The following is a 15,518-nucleotide window of genomic DNA, read 5'->3' as shown; positions in this document are numbered from 1 at the left end:
CAAGTCAACAGGCTGATTAACATCATCTACACATTTCCCACAAAATTCAAGTTTAAACCACCTAAACTCTCTGTGAATGTTGGTTTAAATACCATTCCGTCCAATGCACGATAAAAACAACACATGTTGTTTGCTTAATGTCTAACAGTGACCCTTTTTTCCCTCTCTGACCATGTGACCAGGGCTTTGCTCATGGGCCATATTTATCAAGTCTCAGTTCCCATCTTTCACGATGCATAAATCAGAGCAGTCTTGAGCCAACCCTGGGAAAAAAATGTTGCCCTGCCTGAGAGGAGAAGCATGTATTATCGAGGAGGTAAATAATTTATCATGAAGTGTTAAGTGATGTTACTCGGGCTAGTGCGAGAGAAAGACAACAGACGCTCGAAGCATGATGTGAGAGCAGTTTGGTTGAGCCCAAAGACTACCTGAGAGAAGCCTTTAAACAGACGTGGACACATGGAACAACACAGGAAACAAAATGAAGGGATTTGGGTGGGTCACGAAGAATGTCAAAAACAATCATGACTCAGATTTCAACTCAAACATCAAAAGGAAAAATTTGAAATGATATATTATACTTTATTATAGTATTTTAATTTAATAATTAAAATAATTATTCAATTAATTAAATATTTTTTATTAATTTAAAATACTTGATAAATGTATAATATATATTTCACATAGTACAAGTACTTTTTTTTGTATCAGTGAAAAAGTCATTACCATAATGAAAAACAAAATGAGCTATTATTTGAATTGTAAACGACATATACCTCATGACAGTATGCTTATTTTATTTTATTTTTGTAATCAATGTATTGCAGTAATTTTTATTGTAATACATGACAATTTTCAGTAGAGCTAACATTTTCAAAATTACAATAAAAGACTTAATACAGTAATAATGTAATTATTTTGGGTAAAATGTGCTTAATGGTGATCAAAAATAATGCTATAATGCATAAAATGCAATATGAAGTGCTTAATTGTAATAAAAATAATGTCATGCCAAAATGATAGAGAATGGACAATATAACGATAGATAGAACGATAGAACGATAGAACGATAGAACGATAGAACGATAGATAGATAGATAGATAGATAGATAGATAGATAGATAGATAGATAGATAGATAGATAGATAGATAGTAGGGCTGCCCCCTAATAGTCGACTAATCGTTAGTCAACCAGAAGAGGCTTGATCGACCAAAAGTTTATTAGTCGCTTAGTCACAGAAAAAAAAATCCACAGGCGAAGTCACGCAGTCCGTAACGGACAGACCAGTCTGTGTGGTAATACAGTACTCAGGAAGGACATCCATCGACCACAAATATGGCTTATCATCTGAAATTTGTAAGTATTAGCAACTTTACATGGCCGCTCAATCTAATGTGAACCTAGAGAAATGTGTGCTGTTCAAGTGTCTGTGTGGAGTGTGGAAGCTGAACAGTAGCACTTCACTGCAGGACAGATGGAGGCGCCGGTGCGCTCACTTACTCATAAAATACTCCGTCGTTTTTGGTCATACAGATAAGAGTAATACAACTCTCAAATCTTTAAAGACTCTACGTTTATTTGTGTGCATTCACAATAACAACAAAACGCGCTTTTGTAAAATGATGAAAGCAAACAGGATGCGCTTTCTGCCGTCTCGGTTTGTGAACTCAAGCGCGAACCTCCGTGTATATCTTTGCCTTACAGACATTAAAATTATATTTATAGAGAGTGAAATTTCTACTTTCAAATGAACCAATTCAAATGGAAAACTAATGTTCTCAGATTAGGTAATCCATATGAAACATGCATACAAACGCGTCCACATACTGCGGAGATGACGAGTCAGTGTCGCCAATTCATCTCTTGACTTATGCTGAAAACAAAGAAAGCACTAGTTTATCAAATTATTAAAATGTTAATACAGTCTCCTTACTGTTTTTCACTGACATTCCTAATCATTACTTCAGCCAGTGGGCTGTGGCAAGCTTTATGCGTGTGCTTGAGCATTTATTAGGCAATGTAGGCAATTAAATGCTCATTATAATGATTTAATTGTTTTATTAATAAAATGTCTACTAATGCTTCAGATGAACAACTACTAGTCGACCAGAAAAATCCTTAGTCGAGGGCAGCCCTAATAGATAGATAGATATATAGATAGATTTCCGGACAAACAGTACCTGGTGTCATGGAGGTACAGCTGTGGTGGGACTGGCACTGATCCGATGGAGGTGGGCTGAACTCCCGGTATGCCCGGATCCATAACAGCAGCAGCCTGAGTCACCGCTGAGCCCGACTGCATGGCCTCCAGGTCAGCCTGACTCACAGGCAGACTGCTTTGAGTCACTGGTGGGCTGCTGTGCGGAGCTCCAGGGCCCGGCTCCATCAGCAGGGGGCTGGGCTGCGTGGTGGCCGGGCTGGGGTGGGGGGCTGGTGGGCTGGGATGAGCCACGGTGGGGCTCTGCTGGGCTGCTGGGCTGGACTGAGTCTGAGGGCTGTGCTTCTGGGCCACCATGGGACTCTGCTTCTCTGATGTTGGGGCCGAATGAGCACCGTTTACATCTAGGGCAAAAAATGGTTGTGTTTACAAAGGAAGAAGACAGAAATCTTTCTTTGTTGCAACATATTCTGATCATACCTTCTTCAGGGATGATGTGCAAGGTGACAGTGAGTCCAGCGTCTTTGATCAGCTTGACAATGTCAGCGTGAGGCATGTTGATGATAGACTGACAGTTGACAGCCATAATACGATCACCAACCTTCAGCTTCCCACAGCGATCAGCCGGACTGCCCTCGATGATACGGCCGATCTTATGTGGCACAGCTACAAAACATATGAATGTAAATACTGTGAGAATTTTATTGAAAATATTTTGGTCATATTGTAGTTTTTAAAAATATATATAATAAGAAATGTAATTTGTCCCTCCAATACAAACAGACCATAAAAATAGAAAAAATATTTTCTATAAAGAAAATTAAGTCTGTTTTAGTACTGTTCATTATTTTTACATAATGAACCCCCCCCCAATAATTAAAACAAATATAATAATAAAAATAGTAATATTAAATGAATATAAGGTAAACATTATTTATTAACATTATCATACATTTATTTGATGTTTATAATTAATTTACATTACTATTATAAATGTTCTCAATATTCTCAATAGTAATCTTAATAGGCTCCATTTGTTATAATACATCTCTTTAAAACTTTATTATAAATGTATTTTATATTTATACTTATAATTTATATAAATTAATATAAATATTCTCAATAGTAATATTAATGGCATTAAAATAGGCTTCATTTGTGTTGTAATAAAGACAAAAACATTTATCATTAGAATATATATTTATATGTACAGTGGGGCAAATAAGTATTTGATACACTGTCGATATTTCAAGTTTTCCCACTTACAAAGAATGGAGAGATCTGTAATTTTCATCGTAGGTACACCTCAACTGTGAGAGACAGAATATAAAAAAAAATCCAGAAAATCACATTGCATGATTTTTGAAATTGTAATTAATTTCCATTTTATTGCATGAAATAAGTATTTGATACAATAGAAAAATAGAACTTAATATTTGGTCAGAGGTCAGATGTTTCCTGTAGTTCTTGGCCAGGTTTGCACACACCGCAGCAGGGATTTCGGCCCACTCCTCCATACAGGTCTTCTCCAGATCTTTCAGGTTTTGGGGCTGTCGCTGGGCAACACAGAGTTTCAGCTCCCTCCATAGATTTTCTATTGGGCTCAGGTCTGGAGACTGGCTAGGCCACTCCAGGACCTTGAAATGCTTCATACGGAGCCACTCCTTAGTTGCCCTTGCTGTGTGTTTGGGGTCATTGTCATACTGGAAGACCCAGCCACGACCCATCTTCAATGCTCTTACTGAGGGAAGGAGGTTGTTGCCCAAAATCTCGCGATACATGGCCCCATCCATCCTCCCCTCAATACGGTGCAGTCGTCCTGTCCCCTTTGCAGAAAAGCACCCCCAAAGCATGATGTTTCCACCCCCATGCTTCACGGTTGGGATGGTGTTCTTGGGATTGTACTCATCCTTCTTCTTCCTCCAAACACGGCGAGTGGAGTTTATACCAAAAAGTACTATTTTGGTCTCATCTGACCACATAACCTTCTCCCATGCCTCATCTGGATCATCCAGATGGTCTCTGGCAAACTTCAGACGGGCCTGGACATGTGCTGGCTTGAGCAGGGGGACCTTAATTTTAATCCATGAAGGTGTAGTGTGTTACCAATGGTAACCGCTGTGGTCCCAGCTCTCTTCAGGTCATTGACCAGGTCCTCCCGTGTAGTTCTAGGCTGATACCTCACCTTTCTCAGGATCATTGATACTCCACAAGTCTTTTATACAGGTAACGAGTTCAAACAGGTGCAATTAATACAAGTAATGAGTGGAGGATAGGGGGGCTTCTTAAAGACAAACTAACAGGCCTGTGAGAGCCAGAATTATTGCTGGTTGGTAGGTGATCAAATAGTAATTTCATGCAATAAAATGGAAATTAATTATTCAAAAATCATATAATGTGATTTTCTCTCACAGTTGAGGTGTACCTACGATGAAAATTACAGATCTCTCCATTCTTTGTAAGTAGGAAAACTTGAAAAATCGGCAGTGTATCAAATACTTATTTGCCCCACTGTATAATGTATGTACTATTAAAATATTCTCAATTATTAATCGCAGTGGTACTAAAATAGGCTTCATTACTATATAATAATAATAATAAATACTATAATAATATTTGAAAAGTATTTATTTATAAATTATATAATTGACTATAATAAGTATTCTTAATACTAATCTCTAATGGTACTGCAATAGGTTATATGCACAAAAAAACCCATTTCTTTGTAAATTTGGGCTGAGATAGATCGCTTGTTTGTTTATTTATATTTACAGGTTTTGTGAGATTTACCCAAATGTTCTCCGCTTTAACTTTGTGGATTGTGTTCTTGGACACATAATGGGCCTGATCCCATGTTTTCAATACATCTGCACTACAAACTGAACTTTACTGTAATATAATAAAGAGTCTGTCTTAATAAACATGTGACCATGTGTAAAAGAATGCATTAGTGTTCACCAGAGCATCAGATAAACAGCTGTGTGAAAGGAGGACTTACTTATTGTGTTTGTGGTCTCTGGACGGTTGAGGGAGCTGATGATGACAAAGCCAAAGCCTTCGCTTTCCTTACGGTGGATAACTACATCAGTGGTGGGGGGCAAGTTGACCGGGCACACAGCATGACCCCGGGGAGAACTGCTTTGATTGGCTGCTGCGCCGTTTTCCTCACATGGCTGGCCTGCAGGTGGCAGCAAACACAATCTCAGTCAATGCGAACACACAACCACAGCAGTGTGACTCCAGAGATAATTGCCACCAATTACTGCGCTTTGACTTCTTGATAATGCAATTCCAGGCAAATTAAATAATAGTCAGAAAAATCGGTTTTGTTGTTGTTTTATGGAGCCTTTTTTAAACCTTTTTTAAATCTGACAAGTCTACATTAGTTTTTATTAGTATTAGTTTTATTCAGAGGCCCAAATTGATCGAAAATATTGCTGATATTTATATGGCCAAAAGTAAGATGAAATTCTGATAGTTTTTAATGTAAATACATTTTTTAAAGGTATAGACTACAAAGAAATGCATCTAAATATCAGTTTTCACTTTATAACTCCCAAAAATGTCTTAGTAAGATATTTAAATGTTTAGTTTTGCATATAATGCAAAGCAATACGAGATGAGCAAATAAACATTCCTCAAATGTCTGATATATCGTATTTGACACATGATTTTTCAAAAAACAATTGTGGAAAAATGATAATCAAGTAAACCTGAATTGCTGAAGTTGAGTAAATGTTAATCTTGAAATATTAATGCAACATGAAAGTTATTGCTTCATTTACTTTTTAAAAATCAGTATAGATTTCACAGCAAGAAAACACATCAAGCCAAGATCTGAAGGTGGACATTTTTACAATTACACTAAAAGGACTTTTGCTTGCTACAAAAGTATAAACTATCAATCAGACGAGATTTTATCATATTGATCATTTTCACATGAAATATGATACAGTAGGCTTTATAGGGTTCAAGAAACTAAAAAACAATTGCTTGCTACACCTCCTAAATACCTAGGTTATGGAATTTGCTGTTTTATAAACCCTGACAGTGCAGTAAATGACTAGTTTTGAGGATAAAGTTGCTGCTTTAGTTGGTTTGTTTGAGGAGAGTTTTGCTCACCCTGCTGCGGCAGAACTCTCCTCCTGACGGTCAGGGTGACCTGTCCGTTTCGTGCCGCCGCGTGCATCAGGTCGATGACGTAGCGGTGTGGTCTCCCTGCCACGAGCATCCTGTCAACCGAGACCAGCTCATCTCCCGGACGTAGTCTGCCGTCGCGCTCCGCAGGGCTGTTCTCTATGATTGCTCCGATCACAATCTGTGAGGAAAAATCAGTCATCATGTTAATGTGAACCGACATGCACAGTCTCATAATAATATTGTCAGCGGGTTTACATGTTAAAACAGCAATATTCTTGACAAGCTGATGGGATTATACATATCTAGCCTGACAGAAAGTATTTATTTAAGAAATCAAATTAAATTACCAAAGACAACTAGCTAAAAGACGATTGTAAATACACAGTCATTTGAAATCTAAGAAAATCCATGACAATTCAGTTTGGAGGCTTTTAAAAGCCACAACTCTGCACAAAATCTGTAAAATTAAGCAGATATTTATGGTATCAGATAATATTTGATAGTCTGCTTGATATATGTGACCCTGGTCCACAAAACCAGTCTTAAGTGTCAATTTTCCGAAATTTAGATTTATACATCATCTGAAAGCTGAATAAATAAGCTTTCCATTGATGAATGGTTTGTTAGGATAGGACAATATTTTTCTGAGATACAACTATTTGAAAATCTGGAATCTGAGGGTGCAAAAAAATCTAAATACTGAGAAAATCATCTTTAAAATTGTCCAAATGAAGTTCTTAGCAATGCATATTACTAATCAAAAATTAGGTTTTGTTATATTTATGGTAAGAAATGTACAAAATATCTTCATGGAACAAGATCTTTACTTAATATCCTAATGATTTTTGGCATCAAAAAATCAATCATTTTGACCCATACAATGTATTTTTGGCTATTGCTACAAATATACCCCAGCGACTTAAGACTGGTTTTGTGGTCCAGGGTCACATATACAGTACCATGGTATGGAACAAGATTAGTGTTATTGTTAACCATAACTATTATAAAGAAGAAAATAAGCAATAAATATCTTAATTAAAACACAAATAAAAAATTAAGTGCAAAAGAATAAAGCAATGTTATAAAATGCAAGCAAAAATTATTTTATCTGGAGTAAATTCTTTATATATTTTAATTATTTCTCAACCCTGATTTAAGACTAGCAATGTATTGTCAAATAAAAACATGAAAAAATTAAATCAACAAATATACAACAACAACAACAGCAATCCAATAAAAAAGCAGCTGTTTGATTGACATGTAAAACATGTCTCATTACAGGCAGATGGAACAATTTGTAATGGAATTAAAGGGATGAAAACTACACTGAACTGAAATAAAACTAAAATTCAATAATAAAAAAATAAAATAAAAAATTGGACTGGGCATTATAATAAAAATATCACAGTATGAGTCATTTTAATTTATTGAAACGTCTCACAATATAATTAATTTTGCTGTAAATTGAACCCCTTAAATTATATATATATATATATATATATATAATCATGCAGTAAAGTGTATACTTTAAAAAATTATTTTGAAGCTTCATGGTCACAAATGTATCTCAAAAAATAATGTAATGTAATCAGACACATAATAAGTCTGACATATGAGCAAAAACAGCCTGCACTTATTGGGTCAGTAATTGTTTTAAAATGGTTATTTATATATTAATAAAAAACATACTTTTTATCCTATTTAAAAAGTTTTCACAAAAACATTATAAGCATAATATTATAATTATTTACTGGAGTAATGATGCTGAAAATTCAGCTTTGCATCACAGGAATAAATTACATTATCAAATGTATGAAAACACAAACAGTTGTTTTAAATTCTAATAATGTTGGCCAATATTACTTTTCACTGTGTTTTGATAAAATAAAAGTTGCTTTGGTAATCATAAGAAACTTAAAACATAAAAAAATCTTACTGACCACAAACTTTTAAACGGGAGTCTGTGTCACTCATCATCATAAATCCCAGCTCTAATAATCCCTACTTAAATTTTCAAAACTATAATAACCACTACACTCATATACCATATTATCATGGTACATGCCCAAAACAAAACATGGCTTTGCTATGGTAATGTTGTATAAGTAGCTGAAGGAAGCAGGAAATTATTTTTTTCAGCTGTTTCCATCTGCTGCTCATGGAGCTGTACAGATATGAACCAGTATCTGTTTATCCTGCCCCATACGAGCCTTGTCACGGGCCTCCGGACTCACAGCCTGCACCGCCTCGTCTCCACCCAGGATCCTAAAGCCGAAGCCGGTCTTCTCACGCAGCAGGTGCACTTCCACTTCCTGATACTCCACACCTGAGGAACAAGATTCACAGTTTAGATCACACACACTAAACTCAAGAGTGATTAAATCATGCTGCTTCCCTGGTGGTTAGGGATATTTAACCACCTAACAACCACACAGCAACACATTAAAATCCCCTTTGAGATCCTATAAAATGTAAGAACTGATCATGTTTGAGCAGAACTTCTTCAAACCGTTCCTAAACCTGAACACAAGCTGAAGGATCAGAGAATGCCACACGTTATGTAGGTCACCTCACAAACTGGAGTGCTGAACCTTCTGGTATATTGGAGAATAAGAGTATAGTGGTAGACAGAGGGCTAAATATAGAGCACTGAAGTCACATGGGTTACATAAATTAGCTATTGAAATGTGACTAACAGCATATGTGCTCTGTGACATAAAGAAAGGGAAAGCAGCACATTCCTCTACTTGCCTGTAGAGTCTGTCAGTGTTCGAGGAGGGACTGGCTCTGTGTGAACGAGAAACGAGAGCTTCAAACAATTAAATTATTCAAAAATAATTTGTATTTTCAAGTGGCTTTATGGTTTATTTAGGCTCATATGTGGAGGAGTCACAAGAAACCTGTCAATAATTTTAGAGGCTCATATTTCACCTCAAACTGAAAGGAAATAAATTAAATAAATTAAAAAATAAATTATAAATATATTTTTATTGGACTGAAGAAAATGAGGCCTATTTTTTCTGGTTGTGACATTATTTTCATGAAAATTATACACATTTTGCTTTCTAATTGGGATTAATATAATTTGAAAAAAATATCATTTATACTGGATTACAATATATTTATTTCCTTTATAATTCATTCTATATTTATTTCTATGACTTTTCCATGACCAGTCTAGTTGTTGTTTGTGATAATTGGATTACTTTTGTAAAACATAATTTTATTCAGACTTTTTCGCTAAAGACTCACTTTGTGAAACTGGATTTAAGATAATTAAATCTTAGACCCCTCCTCTTCTCCCCATACACTGCATCACTGGGTCCCATCATACATGCACATGGCTTCTCCTATCACTGCTACGCCGATGACACACATCTCTCTTTTCAACCAGATGACCAAACGGTAGCTGCACGGATCTCAGGCTGCCTGGCGGACATCTCGGCATGGATGAAAGAACATCACCTACAGCTCAACCTGGCAAAGACGGAGCTTCTTGTCTTCCCTGCCATTCCGACTCTACAGCATGACTTCACGATTCAGTTAGGCTCATCAATGATTACCCCATCAACTTCGGTCAGAAATCTTGGTGTAATCTTTGATGACCAGCTGACCTTCAAAGAGCACATTGCAAAGACTGCTCGATCCTGCAGGTTTGCACTACACAACATCAGAAAGATCAGTCCCTTTCTGACAGAGCATGCTGCACAACTTCTTGTCCAGGCCCTTGTCGTTTCCAAGCTGGACTACTGCAATGCTCTTCTGGCTGGACTGCCATCAAACACAATCAAACCTCTACAAATGATTCAGAATGCAGCGGCACGACTGGTCTTCAACGAGCCCAAAAGAGCCCATGTTACACCTCTCTTCATCTCCTTGCACTGGCTACCAGTGGCAGCTCGCATCAAGTTCAAGACACTGATGCTTGCATACAGATCTACCACAGGCTCTGCACCCTCCTACTTCCACTCACTATTACGAACCTACATCCCCTCCAGAAGTTTGAGATCTGCTAGTGAGCGACGCCTTGTGGTACCATCACAGAGAGGCTCAAAATCACTCTCCAGGACATTCTCGTTCACCATTCCTGGCTGGTGGAATAATCTTCCCACCCCTATCCGGAACGCCGGATCCCTGGCAATCTTCAAGCAACAACTGAAAACTCATCTCTTTCGACACTACTTGACTTAATCCTAAACTCAAAAAAAAAAAATTAATATTTCCCTCTATCTTTCTCTCCTTCCCTTGCTAGCTTTTACTTATTTGAACAATGACTGAGACTTGGTGTTACAAGCACTTCCTCTGTCTGATTGCCTCTTCAAGATGAATCGCTTCTTGTATTCCCCAATTGTAAGTCGCTTTGGATAAAAGTGTCTGCCAAATGACTAAATGTAAATGTAATTAATTTCTTTTTCTAATTTAATTAATTTCAGTTTCCCCTTTCCCATTTTCCCCCCAAAATTCCAGCTTTATTTTCAGTATTTCCATGACTGTGGGAACCCAGTGATAATAGTACTTCAGTATTGTTTTTTTTTTGTTTTGTTTGGTTGTTTATTTTAATACATTTATGTTCATTTGTCCCCGGGAAGTGGCACCTTAATATATTTATTTTATATACCTTAAGGTGACCAGATTTGCCACTTCCTGGGGACACGTTCTGCACAGGATTTCTAAATTGCCTAAAATAACCAGGTGTTGGTTGTTTGCGCTGCTCTGATTGATTATTGTATGACATCAAAGTACTCAACAGAGTGAGGAATCGAAGATTCACTATGGAAACGGACGCTAAGGAAAAGCACGGTATACTACTACTTCTTCTGCTCACAGGCCATTTGCATACTTAGTGCATATCGACATTTTAGGTTGTGCAATCATTTTTCCTTTCTTTTTTCGTTTAATCTTTAATCCTTGAGAAAAATAAGTATATTGTTCATTTTATGCTAATTATATAATAAGTCATATCAGATATGTATTTTTATTATAGAAATATATTATAGAACATGCAGATCCATGATGTGTGAAATGATAATAAAATATAATAAATATAATATAATATAATGTAATGAACATTACATTGTTATAGAGTTTTTTAATTTATACAGATAACTATTATATATTGCAATACAATATACAATAATATTTAATATTATGTGCAATCTGTCACACCCACTGGAGTCTCGTCAGTAGGTCACTCCGAAACAGGTTATGTTCAGAGAATAAGTTAATATGGCTACTTACACATCCTAAAAGTTGCCTCCGTTTTTGGAACCGAAAGCTGAGTTTATCCACTTACCCTTAACATACCCAGGTATTTCACATAACCTGCTTTCTGGAACACCCCCCTGAACTGTTGTGCATCTCCGAGCAAGCGGTGTTTCGTTTCTGAATGAATGCATGTTTTGAATGATTTGTGTAAACCAATGATTCAATGGCCCATTCATAAAGAGAGCCATTTACTTGATTCTTGAATAAATCAGCAGTTTGAACGAATCGAATGAATGAATGACTCAATGACTTACTCATAAAGACATTTACCGCCACCAGCTGGCAATTTCAGTTTTTTATTTATAGTATCAATTCACTATTCACAATTCAAAAATAAAATAAATAAAAATAATAAAGTGATAGTTCATCCAAAAAGAAATTCTGTCATCAGTTACTCACCCTCATGTCGTTTCAAACCTGTATCACTTGCTTTCTTTTATGGAACATAAAAGAAAATAATGAAGAATGTTGGTAAGCAGAAGAAAAAGAATGTTGGTAACCAAGCTAATTTGGTTACCAATGACTTTCACTGTATAAACAAAAATACTGAGATGTTTCTCAAATAATCTTCTTTTATGCTCCATAGATTGTTATGCCACTGTAGCCTAAACGTTTATGTTTAAAAAAAATTAAATAATAATAATTATGTTGAATCAAATAAAACATTTCTTTCTAAAGTTACTTTTTGTAATATCTAATATCATTTTTTTTTAACACAATAATGGTTTTAAAATATCTTGTAGGGGTATTTTCACAGCCATTTTCATAAAAAAAAAAAAATCATGCGATTAATCGGGATGAAAAATTTTAATCATTGCCCAGCACTAATATATATACTGTATGTATATATACATACACACACAACTGAGCTGAAATATTTTATAAAGTCAGTTATAAATAACTAGAAAGGGACCAAAATCTTTGACTTACGTCTGCTTTCATAAATGGCACGTGACTTCTCATAGAGGTCGTAGGGGTCCGGCTTGCCCAGGTGGAAGGGCTCTGTGTCCGGAACAGAGGAGCGATGGAGCGTCTGGCCGGGATGTGGGGCACCATGGGGGAGCAAAGCAGCCGACAAGCTGGTCTGGGGGCTTCCTTGAGGGTCCCACTGTATGGCCAACACAGATATGGACTGGTTTGAGTGGATAATATATATACATGCACCAAAACGAAGTGCAAATCTCTCATGTAGATCCTTTAAAAGTTCAAGAGGAGAACATCTGGCGTATCATAAAGGTGACCCCTGTCATTACTCCTGTTCTCTTTCTGCGAGGAGAGAGTTTAGAAGTCCAATCGCTCTCTGGAGGTTCAGTGGGGGAGATGAATTAAGCCCTAAGTGAGGGACTAAAGTGTGAAGCAAAGTATCTGTGCTACAGTCATGTGCCCCGGGGGTTAATGGATCCTATTTCCTCTGAGCTGTTCATTTCACCTGCAGCTCTCTCCGCTTAACCTGCCAATTCCGTTAAGAGCCCTGAATCCAGCAGCACTGGACGGCTTCCTGAAAATGATGTATCTCACACCGGGATGAAAGTGAACTCACATGAAATTAGATATCACGGCCAGTTCTAGAAATACCTAAATGTGCTAAATTAAATGTTGCATTACTTTACAAGGCTTCGGAGAAACTTAACCTAGTCCATTAAGTTTCCCAAACACCATTTGTGGGTCTGCAATGCAATTAAGATATGTAAAACTAAGGAAGATTACACAAGTGGACTAAAAACACTGTGGAGCATTCATTTGTTGTGGGATAGTGACAAAAACAGCCTGGGATATTCTGCTAAATATCGTCTTTTACTAAATGGCTTGTTAGAATACTTGTTTTTGATTGGCCAGAAATATCGGCACACTTGCAATTCTGTCAGAAAATGCAACCCTTCTCTCAGAAAACTGTTGCAGTTGCAAATGTTTTGGTACTCACATGTTTTGTTTTTTTGTTTTTTGCATTGGAACAACACAAAAAAACAGAAAAACAGTCAAATTTGATACAATTCCACACAGAACCCAAAAAATGCACTGGACAAAATTATTGGCACTCTTAACTTAATATTTGGTAACACTCCCTTTGGAAAAAATAACTGAAATCAATCGCTTCCTGTAAGCATGAATGAGTTTCTTAAGGCCAATTCACACCGCACAGACAAACGCCAACAAACTCCAACAAACTAGTCTGTTGGAGTTTGTTGGATCAGTGTGTTACCCCTGTTGGCGTTGGTTGGAGTTTGTTTTCACCCGACTGAACATGCTTATAGATATAGGATCATCCATTTTCTCCCCAGTCAGTGAGAGTTGGTCGGTGTCTGTTGGTGCAGTGTGAACATGAGTTTTTTTTCATCAGATTCTAAATCCAACGGCCAACTTGTTTGTTGGAGTTTGTTGGCGTTTGTCTGTGCGGTGTGAATTGGCCTTTACACCTCTCTACTGGAATTTTGGACCACTCTTCTTTTGCAAACTGCTCCAGGTCATTCAGATTTGAAAGATGCCTTCTCCCAACTGCTGTTTTGAGATCTCTCCACAGGTGTTCTATGGGATTCAGATCTGGACTCATTGCTGGCCATTTCAGAGCTCTCCAGCGCCTTGTTTGTTACCATTTCTGAGTGCTTTTTGAAGTGTGTTTCGGGGTAATTGTCCTGCTGGAAGACCCATGACCTCTGGTAGAGACGCAGCTTTCTGAGACTGGCCACTACGTTGCGCCCCAAAATTCTTTGGTAGTCATCAGATTTCATGATACCGTTCATACAGTGCCAGAAGCCACAACCACAAAACATATTTGAACCTCCACCATGTTTGACTGTAGGGACTGTGTTCTTTTCTTTGAAGGCCTCATTTCTTTTTCTGTAAACAGTGCCATGATGTCCTTTACCAAAAAGCTCTACTTTTGTCTCATCTGTCCACAGTAGTTCTCCCAGAAGGATTGTAGTTGTCACATAAAATTTGGCAAACTCCAGTCTTGCTTTTTTATGCCTTTGTGTCAGCAGTGGTGTCCTCCTGGGTCTCCTACCATAGCGTCCCTTTTCATTCAGATGGCGACAGATAGTGCGAGCTGACACTGTTGTACCCGGTGTCTGCAGATCAGCTTGAATTTGTTTAGAAGTTAATCGGGGTTTTTTATCCACCATTCAAACAATCCTTTGTTGTAATTTTTCATTAATTTTGCTCTTCCGTCCACGTCCAGGGAGATTAGCTACAGTGCCATGGGCTGTAAACCTCTTGATGATATTACGCACAGTGGACACAGGAACATTAAGATCTCTGGAGATGGACTTATAGCCTTGAGATTGTCCATGTTTTTCCACTATTTTTTCTCTCAAATCCACAGACAACTCTTTACACTTCTTTCTTTTCTCCATGCTCAGTGTGACACACAAAACAAAGGTTGAGTCAACTTTTCTCCATTTTAACTGGTTGCAAGTGTGATTACTTTATTGCCCACACCTGTTACTTGCCACAGGTGTGTCTAAATACAAATTACAGGAGCATCACATGCTTGTAAAGCAATTATTTCTTAAAATTTTGACAAGGTGCCAATAATTTTGTCTAGTACATTTTTGAGTTCTGTGTGAAATTGTATCAATTTTGACTTTTCTTCTCTGTTTTATTTTTTGTGTTGTTGTAGTACAAATAAAACAATAAGCATGTGAATACCAAAACATTTGCAATTGGAACAATTTTCTGAGAGAAGTGTTGCATTTTCTGACAGAATTGCAAGGGTGCCAATATTTTTGGCCATGACTGTATGTATATATATATATATATATATATATATATATATTAGGGGTGGCACGGTACACAGATGTCATGGTTTGGTACGTACCTTGGTTCGGGGGTCACAGTTCAATACAATTTTGGTACAACAGGAAAAAAACAACAAATCTACTATGCTCGGTTTCTTTATTTTGAACAGAGTAGTACAGTAGTAATACTAAATATTATATTACATTATATATATTTCAG

The 15,518-nt window shown here is 36.9% G+C and overlaps 1 protein-coding gene across 1 annotated transcript in view; it reads right to left on the bottom strand.

Annotated features, from left to right (window-relative positions):
* Nucleotides 1-15,518, bottom strand: part of magi2b (membrane associated guanylate kinase, WW and PDZ domain containing 2b) — a 105,328-nt gene that overhangs the window by 6,288 nt on the left and 83,522 nt on the right. The window contains exons 13-19 of the mRNA XM_079411625.1: nt 12,495-12,672; nt 9,051-9,086; nt 8,534-8,625; nt 6,282-6,477; nt 5,158-5,337; nt 2,640-2,825; nt 2,182-2,563 (exon numbers count right to left, since the gene is read on the bottom strand). Of these exons, the coding sequence (XP_079267751.1) occupies nt 2,182-2,563; nt 2,640-2,825; nt 5,158-5,337; nt 6,282-6,477; nt 8,534-8,625; nt 9,051-9,086; nt 12,495-12,672 (1,250 nt within the window). The remainder of the gene's footprint in view (nt 1-2,181; nt 2,564-2,639; nt 2,826-5,157; nt 5,338-6,281; nt 6,478-8,533; nt 8,626-9,050; nt 9,087-12,494; nt 12,673-15,518) is intronic.

This window comes from Barbus barbus (assembly GCF_936440315.1).
Source record: "Barbus barbus genome assembly, chromosome: 48".
Lineage (NCBI taxonomy): Eukaryota > Metazoa > Chordata > Actinopteri > Cypriniformes > Cyprinidae > Barbus > Barbus barbus.
This window is presented reverse-complemented; position numbering and strand designations above follow the sequence as displayed.